General features: G+C 48.6%; 1 protein-coding gene across 1 annotated transcript in view; it reads right to left on the bottom strand.

Moving 5' to 3' along the window:
- The window catches only part of OBSCN (obscurin, cytoskeletal calmodulin and titin-interacting RhoGEF), a 655,700-nt gene that overhangs the window by 405,270 nt on the left and 223,801 nt on the right, over nucleotides 1-26,629 (bottom strand). Inside the window, exons 50-54 of the mRNA XM_069730488.1 lie at nucleotides 17,645-17,911; nucleotides 12,402-12,662; nucleotides 11,870-12,142; nucleotides 11,310-11,576; nucleotides 10,514-10,780 (exon numbers count right to left, since the gene is read on the bottom strand). Of these exons, the coding sequence (XP_069586589.1) occupies nucleotides 10,514-10,780; nucleotides 11,310-11,576; nucleotides 11,870-12,142; nucleotides 12,402-12,662; nucleotides 17,645-17,911 (1,335 nt within the window). The remainder of the gene's footprint in view (nucleotides 1-10,513; nucleotides 10,781-11,309; nucleotides 11,577-11,869; nucleotides 12,143-12,401; nucleotides 12,663-17,644; nucleotides 17,912-26,629) is intronic.

Raw genomic sequence — 26,629 nt, 5'->3', positions numbered from 1 at the left:
GCAGCGTGATGACATAGGTCCTGGTCCCCACCATCTTAGAGAAGGGCATTGCAGTGATTGGCTTGCTGTCCGCGGCGTCACAGGGGCTATAAAGGGGCGTTCCCGCTGACCGCCATGTTACTGCTGCTGATCTGAGCTTAGGGAGAGGTTGCTGCCGCTTCATCAGAAGCAGGGATAGCGTTAGGCAGGGTCCATTAACCACCAAACCGCTTGTGCTGTAGCGATTTCCACTGCCCAACACCACCTTCGGTGTGCAGGGACAGTGGAAGCTACATTTTTTTTTCCCCTCAGCGCTGTAGCTCATTGGGCTGCCCTAGAAGGCTCCCTGATAGCTGCATTGCTGTGTGTACGCCGCTGTGCAAACCAACTGCTTTTTTCAAAGCACAAATCCTCTTGTTCCTTCCTTTCTGCACAGCTATCTTGTTTGTTTGTCCACACTTTTTATTTAATTTGTGCATCAGTCCACTCCTTATTGCTGCCTGCCATACCTGGCTGAGATTACTGCAGGGAGATAGCAATTGAAGGACAGTTCCTTTTTTTTTTTTTTTTTTGTGGGAGATTAAGATTGGTATTTCTGCTAGAGTGCCATCCCTGTGTGTGCCACCTCTCACTCAGTGGGCCATAGAAAGCCTATTTATTTTTTTGCTTGATTTGGGTTCTAAAATCTACCTGAAAAAATCACTACATCAATCAGTGGGAGAAAAATATTGGCCTCAGGGCTTGTGTGCCACTCCTTACTCCTGTGTGTGCCATCTCTCACTCAGTGGGCCCTAGAAAGCCTATTTTTTGTTTTATTTGTTTTCTAAATTCTCCCTGAAAAAATCATTTTATTTTATTTGGTTTCTAAATTATTCCTGAAAAAATCATTTTTTTTTTTTTCTAAAGTCTCCCTGAAAAAAAAACAAAAAAAAACAAAACAGTGGGAGATTAATATTGCCCTTTCTGCTTGTGTGCCAGTCTTGACTCCTGGGTGTGCCATCTCTCTCTCTCCAATTGTGGGCCATAGAAAGCCTATTCATTTTTTTGCTTGATTTGGGTTCCAAAATCTACCTGAAAAAAATCACTAAATCAATCAGTGGGAGATAAATATTGGCCTCTGGGCTTGTGTGCCACTCCTGACTCCTGTGTGCGTCATCTCTCACTCAGTGGGCTCTACAAAGCCTATTTTTTTTTCATTTGTTTTCTAAATTCTCCCTGAAACAATCATTTTATTTTATTTTGTTTCTAAATTCTTCCTGAAAAATTCATTTTTTTTTTTTCTAAAGTCTCCCTGAAAAAAAAAAAAAAAAAAATCAAATCAGTGGGAGATTAATATTGCCCTTTCTGCTTGTGTGCCAGTCTTGACTCCTGGGTGTGCCATCTCTCTCTCTCTCTCCAATTGTGGGCCATAGAAAGCCTATTATTTTTTTAGCTTGATTTGGGTTCCAAAATCTACCTGAAAAAATCACTACATCAATCAGTGGGAGATAAATATTGGCCTCTGGGCTTGTGTGCCACTCCTGACTCCTGTGTGCGTCATCTCTCACTCAGTGGGCCATAGAAAGCCTTTTTTTGTTTTATTTGTTTTCTAAATTCTCCCTGAAAAAATCATTTTATTTTATTTGGTTTCTAAATTCTTCCTGAAAAAATCATTTTATTCTATTTTTTTTTTTTTCCTAAAGTCTCCCTTAAAAAAAAAAAAAATCAAATCAGTGGGAGATTAATATTTACATTTGTGCTTCAGTGACAGTCCTGCGTGTGTGGCATCTCTCTCATTTGTTGCCACCAACAACAGAGTGTGTAACATTGTGCCTGATTTTCGCTGTGGTCTCACTCACCTGTAAAGGGGTAGCTAAATCATACTGAAGTTATAGCTCACCGTGTAATTTGTGTGACAGCAACAAATACCGTTAGTTTGTTTACGTTTTTAAAACAATGAGGAAGTATGGTGGAAGAGGTCGTGGCCGGGGGCGTTCATTGTCAGCTGGTAATGAGGGTAGTGGTAGTGGTGGAGCATCAGCTGGTCGTGGGAAAAAAAATATTGCACCTAAGTCTGGAGCTGTGGAGCCAGGTTCGTCGTCAGGCTACACAAGGCCTCGAACGCTCCCTTTTCTGGGAGTAGGAAAACCGCTTTTAAAGCCGGAGCAGCAAGAGCAAGTTTTGGCTTATCTTGCTGACTCAGCCTCTAGCTCTTTTGCCTCCTCTCGTGAAACTGGTAAATGTCAAAGCAGCGCGTCGTTAGTGGATGTTCACGGTCAGGGACAAGTCGCTTCCTTGTCCTCTTCAGCAAAAACAACAACAGAGAAGAATGCAGCAGGCGACACAACGGGTTACTCCATGGAGCTCTTTACACATACCGTCCCTGGCTTAGAAAGTGAAGCAGTTAACAGTCCATGCCCATTACAAGTTGAATCTGACATGGAGTGCACTGATGCACAGCCACAGCCAGACTACTATGCTGGTCCTTTGACTCAGACCACAACATTGCCCTCGCAGGGTGCTGATCAAGAATCAGACCCTGATGAGACTATGTTGCCCCATCACGAACGCTATACCACCGACCGACACGGTGACACAGACGAAGTTGCACACGAGCTACAAGAAGAGGTAATAGATGACCCAGTTCTTGACCCCGATTGGCAGCCATTGGGGGAACAGGGTGCAGGCGGCAGCAGTTCTGAAGCGGAGGAGGAGGGGCCGCAGCAGGCATCAACATCGCAACAGGTTCCATCTGCCGGGCCCGTATCTTGCCCAAAACGCGTTGGAGGACAGCGTGGCCATCCGGTTAAAGCTCAGTCTGCAATGCCTGAAAAGGTATCCGATGCTAGAAAGAGTGCAGTCTGGCATTTTTTTAAACAACATCCAATTGATCAGCGCAAAGTCATCTGTCAAAAATGTTCAACTACCTTAAGCAGAGGACAGAATCTGAAAAGTCTCAATACAAGTTGCATGCATAGACATTTAACCACCATGCATTTGCAAGCCTGGACTAACTACCAAACGTCCCTTAAGGTTGTAGCACCCTCGGCCAATGAAGCTAGTCAGCAACGCTACATCCCTTCCGGCAGTGTAGGGCCACCATTTTCCGCACCACCTGCAGTATCTGTGCAGGTTTCTTTGCCAGGCCAAAGCAGTCAGGGTCAGGGAATCACCAGTTTCGTAGTAGGAAACACTGCATCTAGGGCACCGGCGGCAACAATACCATCTCCCACCGTCTCTCAGTCTGCCATGTCCACCGGCACCCCCGCTAGTTCCACGATCTCCAGCTCTCCAGTCCAGCTCACCCTACATGAGACTATGGTTAGAAAAAGGAAGTACTTAGCCTCGCATCCGCGTACACAGGGTTTGAACGCACACATAGCTAAACTAATCTCGTTAGAGATGATGCCCTACCGGTTAGTGGAAAGCGAAGCTTTCAAAGCCCTGATGGACTACGCTGTACCACGCTACGAGCTACCCAGTCGACACTTTTTTTCCAGAAAAGCCATCCCAGCCCTCCACCAGCATGTTAAAGAGCGCATCGTCCATGCACTCAGGCAATCTGTGAGCACAAAGGTGCACCTGACAACAGATGCATGGACCAGTAGGCATGGCCAGGGACGTTACGTATCCATCACGGCACACTGGTTAAATGTGGTGGATGCAGGGTCCACAGGGGACAGCAAGTTTGGGACAGTTCTGCCTAGCCCACGGTCTAGGAAACAATTGGCTGTAGCCGTTCGCACCCCCTCCTCCTCCTCTTCGTCCTCCTGCAGAAGCGAGAGCTCGTCCACAGACCGCAGTCGCACAACCACTCCATCCGCAGCTGCCACTGTTGCACACCAGGTCTCCCATTATGGGGCAGCTACTGGCAAACGTCAGCAGGCTGTATTGGCTATGAAGTGTTTGGGCGACAACAGACACACCGCGGAAGTTCTGTCCGAGTTCTTGCAGAAAGAAACGCAGTCGTGGCTGGGCACTGTAGATCTTGAGGCAGGCAAGGTAGTGAGTGATAACAGAAGGAATTTCATGGCTTCCATCTCCCTTTCCCAACTGAAACACATTCCTTGCCTGGCTCACACCTTAAACCTGGTGGTGCAGTGCTTCCTGAAAAGTTATCCGGGGTTATCCGACCTGCTCCTCAAAGTGCGTGGACTTTGCTCACATATCCGCCGTTCGCCCGTACACTCCAGCCGTATGCAGACCTATCAGCGTTCTTTGAACCTTCCCCACCATCGCCTAATCATAGACGTTGCAACAAGGTGGAACTCAACACTGCACATGCTTCAGAGACTGTGTGAACAGAGGCGGGCTGTTATGTTTTTGTGGGAGGATACACATACACGGGCAGGCAGTAGGATGGCAGACATGGAGTTGTCAGGTGTGCAGTGGTCGAAGATTCAAGACATGTGTCAAGTCCTTCAGTGTTTTGAGGAATGCACACGGCTGGTTAGTGCAGACAACGCCATAATAAGCATGAGCATCCCCCTAATGCGTCTGCTGATGCAAAGTTTGACGCACATAAAGGATCAGGCGTCTGCAGCTGAGGAAGAGGAAAGCCTTGATGACAGTCAGCCATTGTCTGGCCAGGGCAGTGTACAGGACGAGGTAGCGGGCGAAGAGGAGGAGGAGGACGAGGAGGATGATGGGGATGATTATATTTTTAATGAGGAAGCTTTTCCGGGGCCACTGGAAATTGGTGGCGCGGCAAGGCCGGGTTCTGGTTTTTTGAGGGACACAAGTGACGTGGATTTGCCTGAAACTGCCCCTCAACCAAGCACAACCGCAGATTTGAGAACTGGAACTTTGGCCCACATGGCGGAATATGCCTTACGTATCCTCAAAAGGGACACACGCATAACTAAAATGATGAATGATGACGATTACTGGTTGGCCTGCCTCCTTGATCCTCGCTATAAAGGCAAATTGCAAAATATAATGCCACATGAGAACTTGGAACTAATATTAGCAACCAAACAAGCAACTCTTGTTGACCGTTTGCTTCTGGCATTCCCTGCACACAGCGCCCGTGATCGTTCTCACACGAGCTGCAGGGGCCAGCAGACCAGAGGAGTTAGAGGGGCAGAAATCAGAAGTGGCGTTGGACAGAGGGGTTTTCTGACCAGGTTGTGGAGTGATTTTGCTATGACCGCAGACAGGACAGGTACTGCAGCATCAATTCAAAGTGACAGGAGACAACATTTGTCCAGTATGGTTACAAACTATTTTTCATCCCTTATCGATGTTCTCCCTCAACCGTCATTCCCATTTGATTACTGGGCATCAAAATTAGACACCTGGCCAGAATTGGCAGAATATGCATTGCAGGAGCTTGCTTGCCCGGCAGCTAGTGTCCTATCAGAAAGAGTATTCAGTGCTGCAGGTTCAATACTAACAGAAAAAAGGACTCGTCTGGCTACCCAAAATGTAGATGATCTAACCTTCATTAAAATGAACCACAACTGGATTTCGAAATCTTTTGCCCCACCTTGCCCGGCTGACACCTAGCTTTCCTATGAAAAGGTCTTGCCTGTGGACTATTCTGAATGCCTTTTCCAATCTCGTAATTTTCAGCACCTGATTGTCCAGCATACGACATGTTTACACCTCACTAAATGGCCAAACTCCCCACACGGGGCCGTGGTATCGACACTTGGCGACAGCACCCGTGAGAGTGCTGTTTGTCTGAAGAGGTGGTTGTGCCCGCTTTTGGTCGACGGCACTGCCACTGGGTCCCTCCTAGTACAATAAAGTGTCTCTGGCGGTGGTGGTGCGCACCCAACGTCAGACACACCGTTGTAATATGAGGGGCCCTGGGCCTGTACCGCCGGCCACAAGACAGTTTCCCCCCACCCCAGCTCAAACAGTGCTCTACCACTTGCAAAATTATCTCACAGCTCCACCAATGTTTAGTCTATGCGCTGACATCCTTCAATGCCTGCCACTGACAATACCATTGTATTGACATTTTTGTTATGTTAGGCCTTCGATGCCTGTCTGCGGTCACTCCTTCCACTAGGCCTCCACTGACCACACCACTGCTGCCCGTGTACCCCTAGAACCAATTTAAAATTGCCTACAGCCATGTGTTATTATTTTAGGCCTTCGATGCCTGTCTGTGGTCACTCCTTCCACTAGGCCTCCACTGACCACACCACTGTTGCCCGTGTACCCCTGGAACCAATTTAAAATTGCCTACAGCCATGTGTTATTATTTTAGGCCTTCGATGCCTGTCTGCGGTCACTCCTTCCACTAGGCCTCCACTGACCACACCACTGCTGCCCGTGTACCCCTGGAACCAATTTAAAATTGCCTACAGCCATGTGTTATTATTTTAGGCCTTCGATGCCTGTCTGTGGTCACTCCTTCCACTAGGCCTCCACTGACCACACCACTGCTGCCCGTGTACCCCTGGAACCAATTTAAAATTGCCTACAGCCATGTGTTATTATTTTAGGCCTTCGATGCCTGTCTGCGGTCACTCCTTCCACTAGGCCTCCACTGACCACACCACTGCTGCCCGTGTACCCCTGGAACCAATTTAAAATTGCTTACAGCCATGTGTTATTATTTTAGGCCTTCGATGCCTGTCTGCGGTCACTCCTTCCACTAGGCCTCCACTGACCACACCACTGCTGCCCGTGTACCCCTGGAACCAATTTAAAATTGCCTACAGCCATGTGTTATTATTTTAGGCCTTCGATGCCTGTCTGCGGTCACTCCTTCCACTAGGCCTCCACTGACCACACCACTGCTGCCCGTGTACCCCTGGAACCAATTTAAAATTGCCTACAGCCATGTGTTATTATTTTAGGCCTTCGATGCCTGTCTGCGGTCACTCCTTCCACTAGGCCTCCACTGACCACACCACTGCTGCCCGTGTACCCCTGGAACCAATTTAAAATTGCCTACAGCCATGTGTTATTATTTTAGGCCTTCGATGCCTGTCTGCGGTCACTCCTTCCACTAGGCCTCCACTGACCACACCACTGCTGCCCGTGTACCCCTGGAACCAATTTAAAATTGCCTACAGCCATGTGTTATTATTTTAGGCCTTCGATGCCTGTCTGCGGTCACTCCTTCCACTAGGCCTCCACTGACCACACCACTGCTGCCCGTGTACCCCTGGAACCAATTTAAAATTGCCTACAGCCATGTGTTATTATTTTAGGCCTTCGATGCCTGTCTGTGGTCACTCCTTCCACTAGGCCTCCACTGACCACACCACTGCTGCCCGTGTACCCCTGGAACCAATTTAAAATTGCCTACAGCCATGTGTTATTATTTTAGGCCTTCGATGTCTGTCTGCAGTCACTCCTTCCACTAGTCCTCCACTGACCACACCACTGCTGCCCGTGTTCCCCTGGAACCAACATCAGAAAATATAAAAATAAGTATTTTGCTTATAAAAAAGAAAATACTGGAGAGATATCAAATGCAGACATTTTAACATTAAAAACAAACACATACAACAAAAATCTGGTACAGTACTAAAAATGGCCACCAGCTACAATAACTTTCTCCTGCAAGTAGTTAACTGAAAGGTTTTTTCAATTTTAAACACAGATATGGCATCCACCGAGTGTTGTCCTGTCGCGTCTTCTTTATATTATTGCCAAGAAGATGCAAAACAATGAAAATAATAAAATCATTATTTACCAAAAAAATAGAGTAAGTCAAAACCACATTGCAAATAAACATTCATTACAAATAAAGAAGCAGGGCGCGTCCGAGGGTGAGTATATACCTAATAAGAATATAATCACCCTCGGACGCGCCCTGCTTCTTTCCGACAGCCTTCCTTCCTAAGAATCAGCCCTTCCGTGGTGTAGAGAGAGGGTTTGTTACACTCCAAGGTGTTCCCCAGGTTGCCTTTCCTGAGCTTCGATCTTCCGGCTCTCGTTTAGTAGTTGTTGGAAACTACGCTGCATTAGGCCTACAAATTGGGTATGGGGTGTAGAGAGATGGTGTGTTCCACTCCAAGGTGTTCTCCAGGTTGCCTTTCCTGAGCTTCGATCTTCCGGCTCTCGTTTAGTAGTTGTTGGAAACTACGCTGCATTAGGTCTACAAATTGGGTATGGGGTGTAGAGAGATGGTGTGTTCCACTCCAAGGTGTTCTCCAGGTTGCCTTTCCTGAGCTTCGATCTTCCGGCTCTCGTTTAGTAGTTGTTGGAAACTACGCTGCATTAGGCCTACAAATTGGGTATGGGGTGTAGAGAGATGGTGTGTTACACTCCAAGGTGTTCTCCAGGTTGCCTTTCCTGAGCTTCGATCTTCCGGCTCTCGTTTAGTAGTTGTTGGAAACTACGCTGCATTAGGCCTACAAATTGGGTATGGGGTGTAGAGAGATGGTGTGTTCCACTGTAGAGAGATGGTGTGTTCCACTCCAAGGTGTTCCCCAGGTTTCCTCGCCAATGCTTCGATCATCATGCTCTCGTTTAGTAGTTGTTGGAAACTACGCTGCATTGGGCCTACAAATTGGGTATGGGGTGTAGAGAGATGGTGTGTTCCACTCCAAGGTGTTCTCCAGGTTGCCTTTCCTGAGCTTCGATCTTCCGGCTCTCGTTTAGTAGTTGTTGGAAACTACGCTGCATTAGGCCTACAAATTGGGTATGGGGTGTAGAGAGATGATGTGTTCCACTGTAGAGAGATGGTGTGTTCCACTCCAAGGTGTTCCCCAGGTTTCCTCGCCAATGCTTCGATCATCATGCTCTCGTTTAGTAGTTGTTGGAAACTACGCTGCATTAGGCCTACAAATTGGGTATGGGGTGTAGAGAGATGGTGTGTTACACTCCAAGGTGTTCCCCAGGTTTCCTCTCCATTGCTTCGATCTTCCGGCTCTCGTTTAGTAGTTGTTGGAAACTACGCTGCATTAGGCCTACAAATTGGGTATGGGGTGTAGAGAGATGGTGTGTTACACTCCAAGGTGTTCCCCAGGTTTCCTCTCCATTGCTTCGATCTTCCGGCTCTCGTTTAGTAGTTGTTGGAAACTACGCTGCATTAGGCCTACAAATTGGGTATGGGGTGTAGAGAGATGGTGTGTTCCACTGTAGAGAGATGGTGTGTTCCACTCCAAGGTGTTCCCCAGGTTTCCTCGCCAATGCTTCGATCATCATGCTCTCGTTTAGTAGTTGTTGGAAACTACGCTGCATTAGACCTACAAATTGGGTATGGGGTGTAGAGAGATGGTGTGTTCCACTCAAAGGTGTTCTCCAGGTTGCCTTTCCTGAACTTCTATCTTCAGGCTCTCATTAAATTGTGGTTAAACGGAACAACTGCATTTGGCGTACTAGTTGGTTTGGGGCCTACTATCGGTGTCTGCCGCTCCTTGCTGTTCTCCTGGTTTCCTGTCCTGAAATTCCGTTTTCAGGCGCTCGTTAAGTAGTTGTTAATGTTAGACTGCATTTGGCCTACTAGTTGGGTTGGGGCCTACTATCGGTGTCTGCCACTCCTTGCTGTTCTCCTCCACTGAACAAAGCTGTGCCGCCTGTTTACTACTGTTGCCAATTTTGAACTGCATTTCGACTACTTACTGATTTGGCCCTACTCTCTGTGTCAGCCTCTCATTCCAGTTGTCCTCCACTGCAATGCCCCCTGGTTATTCCTGTGTTACCAATTTTGAACTGCATTTAGCCCACTTTATTATTTGGGCCTATATCTGTGTTTCCTCCTCATCCTGCCCATTGCCCAGCCAGTGATAGATGAGTCTGCTGGTACATTGACCCATAACGCAACATTCCCCGTGCACGCTACACAACAACATTGTGACCCTGCTGAAAGTCAGGTTGCTCTTCCCGCATACCATACCACCTTACACGGGGACAAAGAGGAAGGTGCAGATGAAAGTGCAGGTTCCTTCATCAGGTGGGGGGAGGAATACTAGTTGGCGACGTCACTGGCACAGGGCCTCTCATAGTACGCAAAAGTGTTGCTGCCGGTGGGAGGCGCCCCCGCCGTGCAAACACACCGCTGTACTTTGAGGGGCCCTGTGCCAGTGCCAATGCCAACGAGTGGGCCCCCCCCTGCTTGCTCAGGTTCACAGCACTTGCAAAGTTGAAATACTTACCTCTTCCTGCTCCACTGCCGTGACGTGGTCCAGATTTCCTGGGCCCACTAATTACTTGAACCAGCCCTACCCACCACAACTTTAGCCAAATGACCCCCAATTTCAAATGCCTTCCAATTATTATAAGGTAAATTACGCTTGACAAGCTTCATTAAGAAGAATGGATGGTTTTGACATTAAAATGGGCACTCTAGGTGTTTTCCTGGCCCCCACTCACTGCCGACTATGCTGCCCCATTGACTTGCATTGGGTTTCGTGTTTCGGTCGATCCCGACTTTACGTCATAATCGGCCGATTTCACTCGACCCGACTTTTGAGATAGTCGGGTTTCGCGAAACCCGGCTCGACTCTAAAAAGGTCAAGGTCGCTCAACTCTACCCTTTAGCATCTATAGAGGGATTTGGACTTACAGCAGGAACCTGTAACTTGGGTCTATGGAGTAGTAGAGATCACTTATTTTACTGTAGAATTTTCTGCAGCATTTTTACCTTTTACGTGGACGTTCGCCACAGAGGTCTGGTGCCCGGTGTCACAGCTGTACTGTGCAGCGTCCAATGGCTGCAGCTTGTGTATGCAGAGCTCCACAACGTTGCCCGACTGCTTCATCTCATACTTAGCCCCTGATTTCAGGGTTAATCCGGCTTTCTTCCACTGTACAGGGGCGTCCGGCTTGGAGATCTCTGCCATCAGCGTCAGAGATCCATTCTCCTCTCCTTGCTGATCCTGTAAGTGGCGGGTGATCTGCACAGGAAGCTCTGGAACAGGATAATGCATGGTGTGAACATGAGCTGTATTGCTGAGGGTGTGGATCTGACAGACATTAAATGGCAGAAATACTGAAAGCTGTTTATAACAGACATCTATTGATATCTAAAAACCCTCACCTGCATCTATTCTCCATAGTCAGCGACTAATCAGTGTCAGCAGTCCTGGAGATCTACTGTGCTGTTCCAGCTAAGAAAAGGGTTATCTCCCCACCAGAAGCTACAGCAACCTAATTCACAGGTTTATTGTGTGCCTCTGCTGCCATCTAGTGGTCATTGTTAGAATGTTTGTACGGTTATCTGCAGTTCTAGTTTCACTCCCCTAAAGAGTCATTATTGCTATAATTTTTATCATATGAAAAAAGCAACTGTAATAAATCTCAGAGAGATCGGCTGCTTCCTGGATTCACGGGTAAAATCAGTGTTCAGCGAGGACAGATTGTGACATTTCTGAGATAGGAGATGGCAGTTGCTCCATTATTGGGGGAATTTCCGAGGCATTTTCAGCAGAGCTGCGTACCTGACACGGTGACTTTAGCTGTGGATTTCAGGTTCCCGATGTCACAGGAGTATGTCCCGGAGTCCTCAGGCTTCACGTTGTGGATTTGCAGGATCTGCACAGTGCCGTGATCCAGGAGATTATACTTTGTGTTGGAGGAGATCTGCTCAGCTCCTTTTCTCCACACTGGAGGAGCACAGGGCTGCGACAGCTCACACTGGAGGACCACGGAGGAGGCTTCCTCTACTGCCACGTCCAACAGCTCACGTGTAAACACCGGGAGCGGGGCTGAGGGACAGAAGATGTATGAGAGCCAAAAAAAGGGATAAATCACCCCCCATCTGAGTCCAGAGTTCACAGGAATCATCAGGAAAAGTCAAGGGGGCAGGGCTAATATCCTGTAATAAAAGGTCCCGTGAGTGACCACGTGCCACTAGACATGGATCCTTATAAATTCCACCCTGGGCCTGAATTGATCCGCTGTAGGTCTTGGACCCTGGGTCTCTGCCTAGGGCTGCACAGGGATATCTGCCTCCTCCCTCCTGGTGTTTGGCCTCACTTCGCACGCCTGCCCGTCTTACCCTTGATGGTCAGCTCAGCTGTGGACTCGTGTGGGCCCACCCTGAAGGTGACACTGCCCGAGTCGTCCTGGGTGACGCTGCTGAGCTTCAGCACATGATATTTCCCGCTCTCCACGGAGATCTCGTTCATCTCGTTGCTCTCCAGAGTGATCCCCTGCAGCTTCCACTCCACCTCCCGGGCGATATCATGAGAGACCTCGCACCGGAACACGGCGTCCTCACCGGCAGACACCAACACATCCGCCAGACCACGGAGGATGGTGACATCCAGCTCTAGATGACGAGAAGGACGGGGAGTAATAGTTATTAACTCAATGGATCTACACCTGTTCTTTTATTACTTCTGACAACCAGGCCGTATATCATGTGTGAGAGGTTGTCAGCCCCGCTCCCGAGGTTCACCAGACCTATTATTGCTGAGCTGCAGTACCAGGCACAGCCAAAAGGACGGCAGTGGTTAGATCCCACTGATAACCCCTTAACCCTTTCCTCCATGTTCCCCACCAAGTACCCACGATGCACCTGTACATACCGGAGACAGTCAGGCTGGCGGTGGTGCGCTTGCTGCGTGCAGTACACATGTACTCTCCAGCGTCCTCCAGCTCCAGGCTGTGGATGATTAATTCCCGCACAGCGCCATCTTGCTGCATCTCGTACTTGTGGTTGGCCTGCAGCTTCTCGCCATCTTTCCACCACTCCACGGAAGCCATCTTGGCGGAGAGCTCACAGCGGAAGCATGCGGTGCCTCCCTCCTCCGCCTCCGTGTTCTGCACATTCTTTATAAACTCAAGGACTGAAAAACAAGAAAAGTTCATGAGGCCAAAAACAAGATGCAAAAGTCAGCGGGCACACAGAGGCCACATGAAAACAAGACTTCTGCTGGCTGGTAGTGACATCTAGAGGCCTTGTCCTACAGCTGAAAGGTCCATACAGGACACGTAAACTGTGCACATCCGCTGCATTCAGGTGGCACAGTGTAACAAATACTCAGCTATGGAAGCAGGATCAGTATGAGCCTCTGATGATACAGGGGACTAGGCCAATAGACAATGCAGACAAATCGAGACATTGGTAACAGCTACAGTGTAAAGCATAGGGCAGTGGCGGACACAGCATTGGTACAACTTGTGGAGCTGCACAGGGGCCCAAGAGGAAAGGGGGCCACATCCAAAGCAGGAGGAATTGTGCATTATGATTCACTATTGGAAGGAACAAGGCCAATATAAAGGGCCTCCTCAGGCTACCACATTCTCCCATACTGTACATTTGTAATATAAAGCGGTGATATTGTAAGAAGAATCTGTGATATCCCAGAAGAGCGCTTGCAGGGTGTGCCATTAATGAGGAGAGACTGCCAACTGCCAGCCAGGTGAAAGAGGAACCAAATACTGCTGGAAACTTTGTACGGGGAGCGATTTCATGTGCTGGACCTGATCATGTGACCCACAGGAAGGACTTCCTGGATAAAATCCCTGCGAGCCAGACTACCGGGAGATTTGGTGCCAAAAAAGAGAGTGGAGAAGACGCACTCCAGGGATGCCGCATACGCCAGCGTAACGCGCCTGAGCGGAGAGTCAATGCCAAAGTGACGGTCTACGCCTACCAAGGCCCTAATTCTGCTCCGGAGGACTCCATGTCTGCACTAGTCAGGACCAGGACCCACACCCCACGCCAGAAAAGCTCAAGAGACCAGACTTCGCCTGTCAAGAGCCGAGGCCCAGTCTGCTCCTCTCCTAAGAGATTGTGTCGGTGGTCAAGTTGGGAAGATCCGTGAGGAGACTGCAGCAGGCTAGGCCCGCCTGCTACTGTGGAGGAACAACGTGCTTGAGTCGGGTAGTCACTCCCAGCTATCCTCTACAATACCGTGGTCGGCAGGAATTAGGGGCTTAGGTTGGGAGGGGGCCAGTTGATGTGTGGGAGGATCAATGGGCTTTGATAGACTACATCAGAGAGAGACTTGCGGCCAAGCGAGAAAACCCGGTGACCCCAGCTAGGACCAGATTTGCAAACAGAAAACTTATGTGGTGGTTTCCATGACAGGAAGTACCACCATTGTGAAAAGAACATTGACGTTAGACAGAGAAAGACTTCCTTTGCTTTTCCAAGTTTATTGTTATCTTTGAATATTAATCTGCTTAGTTACTAACACTAACTGTTCAGAGTTACTTGAAGTAACTATATAAATAGAACTATAATCATCACTGACCGTTCCTGCTGTGAGTCCTCTGAGCGTTGCATCCAGCATCTGCACCACATTTGGTGTAGTCGTCAGGATGCAACATTCAGACACAGGGATGGCGGACCAGTCCGTGACGGAGTCTGGCAGTGAACATATACCCTTAGGGGCTATGCTCCGCAACCTTCCCAAAGTTCACAGGAAGCAATGTGTTGCTGTGGGACTGGCTAGAGAGGCTGAAAAGCATGCTGCGCATGTATTACCTGATCCCTTCTGCTCAGGCCGAGTTAGCCCTCCTGACCATTGATGGGGAGGCCCGGCAGACTAATGTACAGCCGACCTAGGGACCTTGACTCTGTGGATAATGTGATAAAAATCAAGGAGGACATGCATGGCAACAGCACAGACCTAGGGCGCCTCCGCATGCGGTTGTTCCAGCTGATCCAAGGGGAAAGGGAGGCCATATCTCAGTATGTTACTGCATTGCAGGAGGTGACAGCCCATTTTATCCCTGGGCATGAACATGCTAAAAGAAGTGAGAAAATTCTTTAGCTAAGGGCTCAAATAAAAACAACTGGACTTGCGCCACTTTTTGTCCGACCAATAAGAAAATGTTTCGGCAACGCGTGCGAGTCAGTCAAATTCAGAAGTTACCCGCTGCTTCCCAGCATCTTGGCAAAAGTATTGATACCGTCAGAAACTACCCTGACATTGTGGTGAGACAGACTGTCCTTGGAGGGAGTGGTTGTACAAATTGAGCTGATAGAGAGGAAACGTTTTGAGGAATATTGGTTCCCCATACCCTTGCCACCGTGCGGCAAGAAAGAGTACCTGTGTGTTGTATAACTTTGAGTGGAGCAAGTTTACAGTCGCCACCTCGACAAGATATGGCCCGAGTTTGCATAATGCCAGAAGATCTCACCAGAGCTGATGCCATAGGACTGACACCTGGGTGAGGGGATTTGTGGTCCTTGGCGGTGTCACTCGATAGTCAGGAAGGCATACGTGAACCTCTTGGACAGATGGAGGCCAACCTCACAAAATTCTCCTCGAGTCAAGCTGGACGGATCAAACAGTTATTGCAGCAGTGATTGAACAGTTATTGGGGACTGTTTGCACGGCATGAAGATTACTTTTGGTGCACCCAGGCTATTCAACACAAGATCCCTACAGGAACTACTGTTACCATTTGAGAGAGGTGTTGGCAGATCCCGCCTCAGATGTACCAGGAGGTGAAAGAACTGCTGGCCTACATGTTGAGTTACATTGTGATGCGTGAGAGTGAGTCCCTGGGCAGCCCCCCACCATGTTAGTTCGGGAAAAAGTATGGCACCCTGAGGCTGAAAGCATGCACTGTATGGGACTGCTACCCCTTGCCCAGAATCTAGGAGTCCCTATCCACATTGGGAAAAGCTAAATATTTCTCCCACCTCGACTTGGTCAGTGGCTACTGGCAAGTTCCAGTGGCTGCTAGGAATCTCCCAAAGACAGCCTTTGTTCTCCCTATGGGTCTGTTCAAGTTCAACCAGATGCCTTTCGACCTGACGAACAATCAAGGAACATTCCAGCATTTGATGAAAAGATGCTTGGGAGATCTGAATTTTGAAGCCACTTTGATATATCTAGACAACATAATTTATTCCACCACATTTGAAGATCACCTGAACCAGCTGGAGCAAGTATTGAAGTGGCTTCAACCCTACAAATCTTGAGCCAGTGGAAAGGTTCTTCCTGAAAGATGGCCTGCTGTCTGAAAGGATTCAACTTCCTCGAGAGTTAAATGTCACTTGGCTGGTAGTGGCCCCAGAAACCCTGGTCATACAGCTGGCTAAAGAAGCTCATGAGAAGGGTGCCAACTTTGGTGTAGAGAAGACCTTTCGGTGGTTGCAACAACTGTTTTACTGCCTCAACTGCGACAAGAGGTTGCAGGTGTTTGCTGAATATGTTGCCGGTGTGAGCTCAACAAACCCCTGAAATAGAGCGCCAATTCAGACTATCTGAAACTCAGAGGTTCTGATGATCAACTATTTGATGATCGGATCTTCACACAACGGCTTAGGTACTGTTTGGTGATGAATGATCACTTCACCAAGTTTGCGGTGGTGACTCCCATTCGGGATCAGACAGCTGAAGCTGCAGCCAGAGCCATCTGTCGGGACTTCATCCGCATAAGCCAACACTCTCAGCTATCATCTATGAAACCAGGGCCAGCTGGAATTAGGGTCACAGGTTGGTAGGGTGTCTTTTGGTGCATGGGAGGATTAATGGAATTTGACAGACTATGTCTGAGAGAGATTTGCGGCCCTGTGAGGAAACCTGATGACACCAACTAGGTCCAGATTTGCAGAGAGATACATGCAGGACAGGGCGATGTCCCTGGAGCCAGAGATACTTGCAGGACAGAGCGCAGTCCCTGGAGCCAGAGATACATGCAGGACAGAGCGGAGTGCCTGGAAACGGAGAACCATGCAGGACAGAGCGGAGTCCCTAGAGCCATAGATACATGCAGGACAGAATGGAGTCCTTGGAGCCATAGAGACATGCAGGATAGAGCAGAGTCACTGGAACAGTAGATACATGCAGGACAGAGCGCAGTCCCTGGAACCACAGATACATGCAGGACAGAGCGGAGTCCCTGGAACCATAGATACATGCAAGATAGAGCGGAGTCCCTGGAGCCAGAGATACATGCAGGACAGAGCGGAGTCCCTGGAGCCGGGGATACATGCAGGACATAGCGGAGTCCTTGGAGCCATAGATACATGCAGGACAGAGCGGAGTCCCTAGAGCCATAGATACATGCAAGACAGAATGGAGTCCTTGGAGCCATAGAGACATGCAGGATAGAGCAGAGTCACTGGAACAGTAGATACATGCAGGACAGAGTGCAGTCCCTGGAGCCGGAGATATATGCAGGACAGAGCGGAGTCCCAGGAGCTAGAGATACATGCAGGACAGAGCGCAGTCCCTGGAACCACAGATACATGCAGGACAGAGCGGAGTCCCTGGAACCATAGATACATGCAGGATAGAGCGGAGTCCCTGGAGCCAGAGATACATGCAGGACAGAGCGGAGTCCCTGGAGCCGGGGATACATGAAGGACATAGCGGAGTCCTTGGAGCCATAGATACATGCAGGACATAGCGGAGTCCTTGGAGCCATAGATACATGCAGGACAGAGCGGAGTCCCTGGAGCCAGAGATACATGCAGGACAGAGCGGAGTCCCTGGAGCCGGAGATACATGAAGGACAGAGCGGAGTCCCTGGAACCACAGATACATGCAGGACAGAGCGGAGTCCCTGGAACCATAGATACATGCAGGATAGAGCAGAGTCCCTGGAGCCAGAGATACATGCAGGACAGAGCGGAGTCCCTGGAGCCAGAGATACATGCAGGACAGAGCGGAGTCCCTGGAGCCGGGGATACATGAAGGACATAGCGGAGTCCTTGGAGCCATAGATACATGCAGGACAGAGCGGAGTCCCTGGAGCCAGAGATACATGCAGGACAGAGCGGAGTCCCTGGAGCCGGAGATACATGAAGGACAGAGCGGAGTCCCGGGAGCCGGAGATACATGAAAGACATGCTGCTGCTCACCATTCACTCTGACAGTGGCTGTGCTCTGCTGGTCTCCAGTGTCGCACGTATAATCAGCGGCGTCTTCAGCTTCAGCATCATAGATCACCAGCTCGGCCACTGCACCATCTTGCTTCATCTCGTACTTGGTGCATGGTAAAATCACCATAGTCCCCTTCCTCCACTCCACAGGTGCATTAGGCTTGGAGGTCTCACAGCGCAGCGTCACGGTCACCCCGTCCTCCACTACCGTGTTCTTCAGGGGCTTCACAAACACAATGGGAAGGGCTGCAACAACATGGAGAGAATACCCAGGTTATACCAGCTGTACAGATATAAATATATGAAGAAGATGCCCGGGTTATACCAGCTGTACATATATAATTATATACAGGAGAACTCCAGGTTATACCGGCTGTACATTTATAATTACATACAGGAGATGCCCAGGTTATACCAGCTGTACACATATAAATATATGAAGAAGTATTATAAGAAGATGCCCAGGTTATAACAGCTGTACATATATAATTATATACAGGAGATACACATGATGAGAGCATTATACTGCCTCTGTACAAATCCCTAGTTAGACCGCACATGGAGTACTGTGTCCAGTTTTGGGCACCGGTGCTCAGGAAGGATATAATGGAACTAGAGAGAGTACAAAGGAGGGCAACAAAATTAATAAAGGGGATGGGAGAACTACAATACCCAGATAGATTAGCGAAATTAGGATTATTTAGTCTAGAAAAAAGACGACTGAGGGGCGATCTAATAACCATGTATAAGTATATAAGGGGACAATACAAATATCTCGCTGAGGATCTGTTTATACCAAGGAAGGTGACGGGCACAAGGGGGCATTCTTTGCGTCTGGAGGAGAGAAGGTTTTTCCACCAACATAGAAGAGGATTCTTTACTGTTAGGGCAGTGAGAATCTGGAATTGCTTGCCTGAGGAGGTGGTGATGGCGAACTCAGTCGAGGGGTTCAAGAGAGGCCTGGATGTCTTCCTGGAGCAGAACAATATTGTATCATACAATTATTAGGTTCTGTAGAAGGACGTAGATCTGGGTATTTATTATGATGGAATATAGGCTGAACTGGATGGACAAATGTCTTTTTTCGGCCTTACTAACTATGTTACTATGTTACTATGTAGGTTATAGTCCTTTTACTAGGCACTGCTCCTAATAGCCAGTTTCCTACTCCTCACTGATGAGGGGCAAATACCCCGAAACAGCTGTCTGTGGATGGATACCATATTTTGGAATAGGTGGTTTTCCTTTTTGGATGCTGCCCTTCCCGTGGTTGTTCCTTCCCGGTGAAAGACCTGGCTATTTATTTCTTGCGTTGAGAAACACGTGATGGTGTCTCTGTGGCTTTTCTACATGCATTTGCATATATAATTATATACAGGAGATTCCCAGGTTATACCGGCTGTACATATATAATTATATACAGGAGATTGCCAGTGTCACGGATCAATACTCCGTTGTGTCACTTATTCGTCACGTGCCTGCTCTCACACGTGACTTGGGGTTGTGCCTGCAAGGGTTAATCTATCTCCCCACTCTCAGTCCAGCATTCAACCTCTGTCCTATGCTGTAATGGGAGCATAAATCACGCATTGACCCAGGCCACACACCAGCTCATACACGCTGCCATCACTCACCGAATACACGGGCGTTGAGTCCCGGAAATAATAATACTAATAAAAATATGTTTATCACTCATAAGGCTCCCACACCTTTAGGCTATGGATTCTTTTAGAACATTCAAGGTTCAACTTGTTAAAGTTTTATACTTTAATAACAAAAGGTTCAATACTTACAATAAGAAAAAAATATAAAAATATGATAATAAAAAAGACATACAACTTTTGCAAACAGTATCAAAATAAACAGGAGAAACTTACAGAAATTATCTAACTGGTAGTTGCTTTCTGCTCCCTGAGGGTAGGATGAATGTAGATTGGATCACACCAGCTTCTCAGGCTGCCCCCATCATGTGAACACAATTCTCTGTCTGCAGCCTAAATTTATAACTTTGGTCTGGAGGTCAGGTTTCTAGACCGGCCCCTCAGGTCAATATCATAACTGCTGCCTGTTTGATTGGGCCACGGCCGCGCCCACAATGAATATATTATTTTCTCTTGTGAAAAGGTTCTCAGGAATAGATTCACTCAGGCCGCAATTAGTATCTCCCCTCCAAGACCAAGGAGGTGCCAAATGTTACTTTTCTTCTTGGCCCTAGCTAGACTTCCTGGTGAGATATGGAGACACAATTTCTACTAGTCCCAAGGAAGTACCTATTGACACCTAGGTGCGACTTGCCTTCAGGATGTTGCATTATCACTAGTCACACATATAACCCTAGACATATGTCACTACACACATATAGATATATATACACATATTTCACCACAGCCAGGTTATACCGGCTGTACATATATAATGATATACATTTCTTATGCCTGCTTCTCCGTGTGGGACCCTGGATCTGAGCTGTTCCGAACTTACCAGGGAACACCTCCAGCTCGAGGTTCAATGGGGTCCCCATGGGCTCTACTGCTACAATCTCTAGGGGGAGCCTGTCGGGGTTACACTCTATCCCTAAAATGGCGACCCCTGTGGCAGACCTCTTAGCATCTTCGGGTTCTACGCCCGAAACAACATCCTCAGTTTCTCATGCTATTACCTCTAGGGGAAACCTATCGGGGTTACAATCTATCCTTAGGTTGGCGACCCCTATGGCAGGTATCTCAACATCTTTGGGTTCTGCACCCGGTACAACACTTTCCTTGAGAGGGTTGACCCAGGTCTCCCACAGGGAACAAAGCAGGGGCAAATCTCTCCCCAACACAGTCCCATATGGAAGGGTCTTCGCCACTCCCACCACCTGTTTAAAGTTCCCACATGATGTGGAAAAATTAACCTCCGCAGTCGGACACTCATGGATTTTACCGTAGATACCCATCACCTCCTTTGGGGTTGTCCCTGGCAACAAGAGACCTATGGACAAAAGTCACTTTACTACCCGTGTCCAGGAGAGCCTCTGTTAGACACCCATTCACAAGTACTTGGCACAATCGTGGTTCACTGACGGCTGTGCCCGTAGTAGTGATAAAGACTAGCTGGGCACACACAGACTCCTGACCAGTGTTCCTGTAGTCCACGGGCTTAGATATCACCGAACAGTTACTAGGCCTATGTCCGGGCTCTGGTGCAACGTCCTGAGTGGGTTTATACTGCTCAATAAATTCTATCAGCAGTTCCAGGGTGCCTAGGGTCCTCAGCCCGACCCAACGCTGCATGTCGGCCTGCAGAGCCCTTGCCATCCAGTCAGCCATGATTCTCTCCATCATCTCGAATGGGGAAAAAAATTCAGGCTGCAGCCATTCCTCCACCAACATCAATAAGTCATTTACCTGAGACCCGGCGGATCGAGACTCTACATAAGACCACTGGTACACCCAATGATCGCCCCTTACCTTTGGGGTCTCTTCAGGACTCTGCTGATCGCCCCTCACTTTAGGGGTCTCTTTTTTACCATGCTGAAACTCTGCTAGCTTTCACTGCAGTGCCTTCTGCTGCTGCAACTGCATCTCCTGCTACTGCAGAACCTCTTGCTTAATCCTTTGCTGATTGAGCACAACCTGCTCCTAAAGCTCCTCTATTTCAACAGCAGACTTGCACAATGATCTTCAGCACTCTCTGGAGTATGCCTTAGTTCACACAGCCCGCATTCTCCACCATATGTAAGGCACCAGTAGCAGTGAAGAGGCAGTGACCCACGAAGTTCAAACATAAAAGTCTCTTTAATGCGTTATCGTCACACAGAAAAGGTTCCAAGCATATAACTTCAGTGCACATCACTTCAGTGTTCAGTTCACACCAGTGCATATAACAGCATCCTTTACATTGCAGTCACTACACACGCCAGTCCTCCTCTGACTAGTTCCATGGGTGTCCTACACCGCTGTATCACAGTCTCTACTCACAGCCGTACACAGACCTTGACATCCTCCTGTCTGCAGCTGTGACACGCTGGTCCTTCCTTTGGGCACAGGACAGTCTACCTCCGGTTCACCTCGAGGCACAGGACCTGTCCACATCCGTGACCAGTCATCATGGACAGCAGCACCACTGTGTGCGCTGTGGGTTGTCAGGCCTCACTCTGGCCCTGAGACACCTGAGACTCCTCAGACCCAATTCTAAACCTCTATACTACAGGGCTTTTAACAATTGTAATCACAGCCACACCTGCAACTGCAACGCCCCCTCATGGCCTCACTACACCTCTGTGTGCATCCTGGGGAGAACAAACAGCGTCCCCTAGCTGTTACAGGGGTCACTGACTTACAATAATTACGTACAGGAGATGCCCTGGTCATACCAGCATTACATACATTAACTATACATAGTAGACATTTTACAGTTGTCATCTCTTGTGAGGGTATCAAGACAAAGAAATGTTCCCTTAAAATCACTTTTAATTAATTAAAGTAAAATGACCTACATAATAACATAAATATAATATGATCTATTATATGATACAAAGACAACTTCCTTCAATTTCCCTGTCAGAGTGCACAATAAGGCAGATGTAAATCATGAGGTGCAGACAGCTCTGTTTAGGGTTTAGTCTTATAGGGAAAAGAATCAGGCGATTTTTCCCTAAGCTGCAGAGGTTGGCACCCGAAGTTGATGGAAGTGGCACACTCGCTCCTCATCGGCTGTCCCTATTAAGCCCTGACCTACCCAGTAACAGGTCACACAGACCCACAGTCCTGCTCACGGTTATTGGCCTCAGTGAAGTCTCAGTATATAATGTGGATGATCTCCTGTATCGAGCGCTCGTGTCAAATACAAAAGAGCAAATGAGAAACAATAATAAACAAGAAACAATGGGAGGGAAAAATAGAAAAACCTGAAGCTGCCGTGACACTGGTATTGGCCCCTTTACATCACATTAGAATGGGAACACAATGTGACTCGTCTGTGGTAAATCACAGATAAGAATCACCTGTGATTAATTGTCGGTGCCCATGTGACATGAATTAGCCAATGAATGATGACTTCAGTGTTATAAAAAGCCACAGGGTCAGCCATGTTCATTTGTTACAATGGAGAAGACAAAGGAGCGGACTGAGGACATTAGGACCTCTACTATTATCAAACACAAGACTTCCAAAGGGTGTAAGGCCGTCTCCAAAGACCTTTGTATCCCAGTTTCAACAGTGAGCAATGTTATTAAGAAGTTTGCCAAGCATCAAACAGTCAAGAACTGCCCTGGAAGTGGGGGAATGAGGAAAATAGACAAGAGATGTATTCGAAGGTTGGTGTAAACAGTCGAAAAAACACAACATCATTCATCCAAAGATCTGAAGGCCAACCTGGAACAGTCTGGTGCATTGGTTTCAACAAGTTCCATACGCCACACACTAAACCAAGCAGAGCTTTGTGGGCGAAGGTCAAGAAAGAAACCATTCTAGACATTAAAAAAAAAAATTTCTGTGGACAGATAAAACAAAAATAGAGCTTATTGGCAATGTAAAGTAACAGTGTGTTTACAGACGGTACAATGAAGCTTATATGGAAAAGAACACCCTACCAACAGTTAAGCATGGTGGAGGAGCCATAATACTGTGGGGTTGCTTTGCTGCTTCTAGTACTGGAGGCCGTGACCGTATCACAGGAATCATGAAATCAGAGAATTAGGAAGAGTTTTAGAGTGAAATGTCCAACCCAGTGTAAGAAAACGTGGTTTGAGTTGAAGATCATGGGTCCTCCAGCAAGACAATGACTCAAAGCACACATCCAAAAGTACACAGGAATGGTTATAAAAGAAAAAATGGACAGTTTTAAAATGGCCAGCAATGAGTCCTGACCTCAATCCCAGTGAAAATCTTTGGGGTGAGCTGAAATCTGCCATTGGGAAAAAAACCTGCAAACATTCAAGATCTTGAACAAACTGCAAATGAGGAGTGGGAGAAAATACCAGCGGAGGAGAACAAGAACCTTCTAGATGGCTGCAAGAAACGTCTGGAGGCCGTCATCAATGCCAAGTATTAATTAGGGGCCTTTATTGCTGCACATGCTGATTATTCTATTTCTTCTTTGAATTTCAACATGTAAGATGAAAAACAATGCTTTATTGTTGTATTACTTTGGGCCACTAATTAAAAACTCCTGAGGATATAACTTTGGTACATTTCCATTTATATCTGAAGATATTGTACAGTCTATAGAGCCAATAATGGAGCACTGCAATGTAAAGGTAAATGTCTACAGGGGCAACAAAGATTCATATGTGTGAGAAGACAATGCAAATGGTCATCCGTCACCAGAATGTGACAAATGAGTACACGTGTGTAATGTGAGCACACAATCTGAATTCTCACACTCTCCCTAAACATGAGGCCTACCTAGGCCGCGAAGGTTGGCACCCTAGATAAACACAAGTGGCGTCATCGCTCCCCGGCGGCTGTGCCGGACGTATCTACTCAAATGTGTAGCTATACAGCTATAAAACACTAATCTAGTAGGTGACCATAAAGTGCTGGTGTGTTAGTGTGGGTCTGTTGTAATGTAGTCTGTGGTTACTCGTCGGGGCAGGAGTTCCCCTCCAGCACCGTATAAGCCACTTATTATACAGGTGTCCGTGAGATAACAGCGACCCACCGATACCCACCTATGTAGAGAACAATCATTAATCATTAAACGTGCGGCACAGAGACTTGGCCGTCCACATGGTGAGCTCTGCGCATTTGGTATTGGCTTCTTCAGGTGGTCGTGGATGCTGTGGAGTACATGACGCGCTCTGAGCTGCGGACCACCATATTTAAATCCCCCGCTTGATTAATGATACAGACTGCAGAGGGAAAGTGTTCCTTCTTTTCCCCATTATTCACTGGGAATGTGTCCAATGGTTACAGGTTCTAGAGGTAAGACGAGCCTATTACCAGATAACCAGCTTTCAACTGCGCATGCGCCATTCGCTTCATACCAAGTACCCTGCCCGCTCATGCGCTGATCGCTCCATACCAAGTACCCCGCTTGCTCATGCGCCGATCGCTCCATACCAAGTACCCCGCCCGCTCATGTGCCGTTCGCTCCATACCAAGTACCCCGCCCGCTCATGCGCCGATCGCTCCATACCAAGTACCCCGCCTGCTCATGTGCCGTTCGCTCCATACCAAGTACCCCGCCTGCTCATGTGCCATTCGCTGCATACCAAGTACCCTGCCTGCTCATGTGCCGTTTGCTCCATACCAAGTACCCCGCCCGCTCATTCGCCGATCGCTCCATACCAAGTACCCTGCCTGCTCATGTGCCGTTCGCTGCATACTAAGTACCCTGCCTGCTCATGTGCCGTTCGCTCCATACCAAGTACCCCGCCTGTTTATGTGCCGTTCGCTGCATACCAAGTACCCTGCCTGCTCATGTGTCGTTCGCTCCATACCAAGTACCCTGCCCGCTCATGCGCCGATCGCTCCATACCAAGTACCCTGCCTGCTCATGTGCCGTTCGCTGCATACTAAGTACCCTGCCTGCTCATGTGCCATTCGCTCCATACCAAGTACCCCGCCTGTTTATGTGCCGTTCGCTGCATACCAAGTACCCTGCCTGCTCATGTGCCGTTCGCTCTATACCAAGTACCCTGCCTGCTCATGTGCCGATCGCTGCATACCAAGTACCCTGCCTGCTCATGTGCCGTTCGCTCCATACCAAGTACCCTGCCTGCTCATGTGCCGTTGGCTCCGTACCAAGTACCCTGCCTGCTCATGTGCCGATCGCTCCATACCAAGTACCCTGCCTGCTCATGTGCCGATCGCTCCGTACCAAGTACCCTGCCTGCTCATTTGCCGTTCGCTCCATACCAAATACCCTGCCTGCTCATGTGCCGATCGCTCCATACCAAGTACCCCGCCTGCTCATGTGCCGTTCGCTCCATACCAAGTACCCTGCCTGCTCATGTGCCGTTCGCTCCATACCAAGTACCCTGCCTGCTCATGTGCCGATCGCTGCATACCAAGTACCCTGCCTGCTCATGTGCCGATCGCTACATACCAAGTACCCTGCCTGCTCATGTGCCGATCGCTCCATACCAAGTACCCTGCCTGCTCATGTGCCGTTCGCTCCATACCAAGTACCCTGCCTGCTCATGTGCCGTTCGCTCCATACCAAGTACCCCGCCTGCTCATGTGCCGTTCGCTCCATACCAAGTACCCCGCCTGCTCATGTGCCGATCGCTCCATACCAAGTACCCCGCCTGCTCATGTGCCGTTCGCTCCATACCAAGTACCCTGCCTGCTCATGTGCCGTTCGCTCCATACCAAGTACCCCGCCTGCTCATGTGCCGTTCGCTCCATACCAAGTACCCTGCCTGCTCATGTGCCATTCGCTCCATACCAAGTACCCCGCCTGTTTATGTGCCGTTCGCTACATACCAAGTACCCTGCCTGCTCATGTGCCGTTCGCTCTATACCAAGTACCCTGCCTGCTCATGTGCCGATCGCTGCATACCAAGTACCCTGCCTGCTCATGTGCCGTTCGCTCCATACCAAGTACCCTGCCTGCTCATGTGCCGTTCGCTCCGTACCAAGTACCCTGCCTGCTCATGTGCCGATCGCTACATACCAAGTACCCTGCCTGCTCATGTGCCGTTCGCTCCATACCAAGTACCCTGCCTGCTCATGTGCCGTTCGCTCCGTACCAAGTACCCTGCCTGCTCATGTGCCGTTCGCTCCGTACCAAGTACCCTGCCTGCTCATGTGCCGATCGCTCCATACCAAGTACCCTGCCTGCTCATGTGCCGTTCGCTCCATACCAAGTACCCCGCCTGCTCATGTGCCGTTCGCTCCATACCAAGTACCCTGCCTGCTCATGTGCCGTTCGCTCCATACCAAGTACCCCGCCTGCTCATGTGCCGTTCGCTCCATACCAAGTACCCTGCCTGCTCATGTGCCGTTCGCTCCATACCAAGTACCCCGCCTGCTC

Source organism: Ranitomeya imitator, chromosome 6 (assembly GCF_032444005.1).
Source record: "Ranitomeya imitator isolate aRanImi1 chromosome 6, aRanImi1.pri, whole genome shotgun sequence".
In the NCBI taxonomy this organism is placed as follows: Eukaryota; Metazoa; Chordata; class Amphibia; order Anura; family Dendrobatidae; genus Ranitomeya; species Ranitomeya imitator.
Note: the sequence above shows the minus strand (reverse complement) of the source record. Positions and strands in the feature narration are given on the sequence as shown.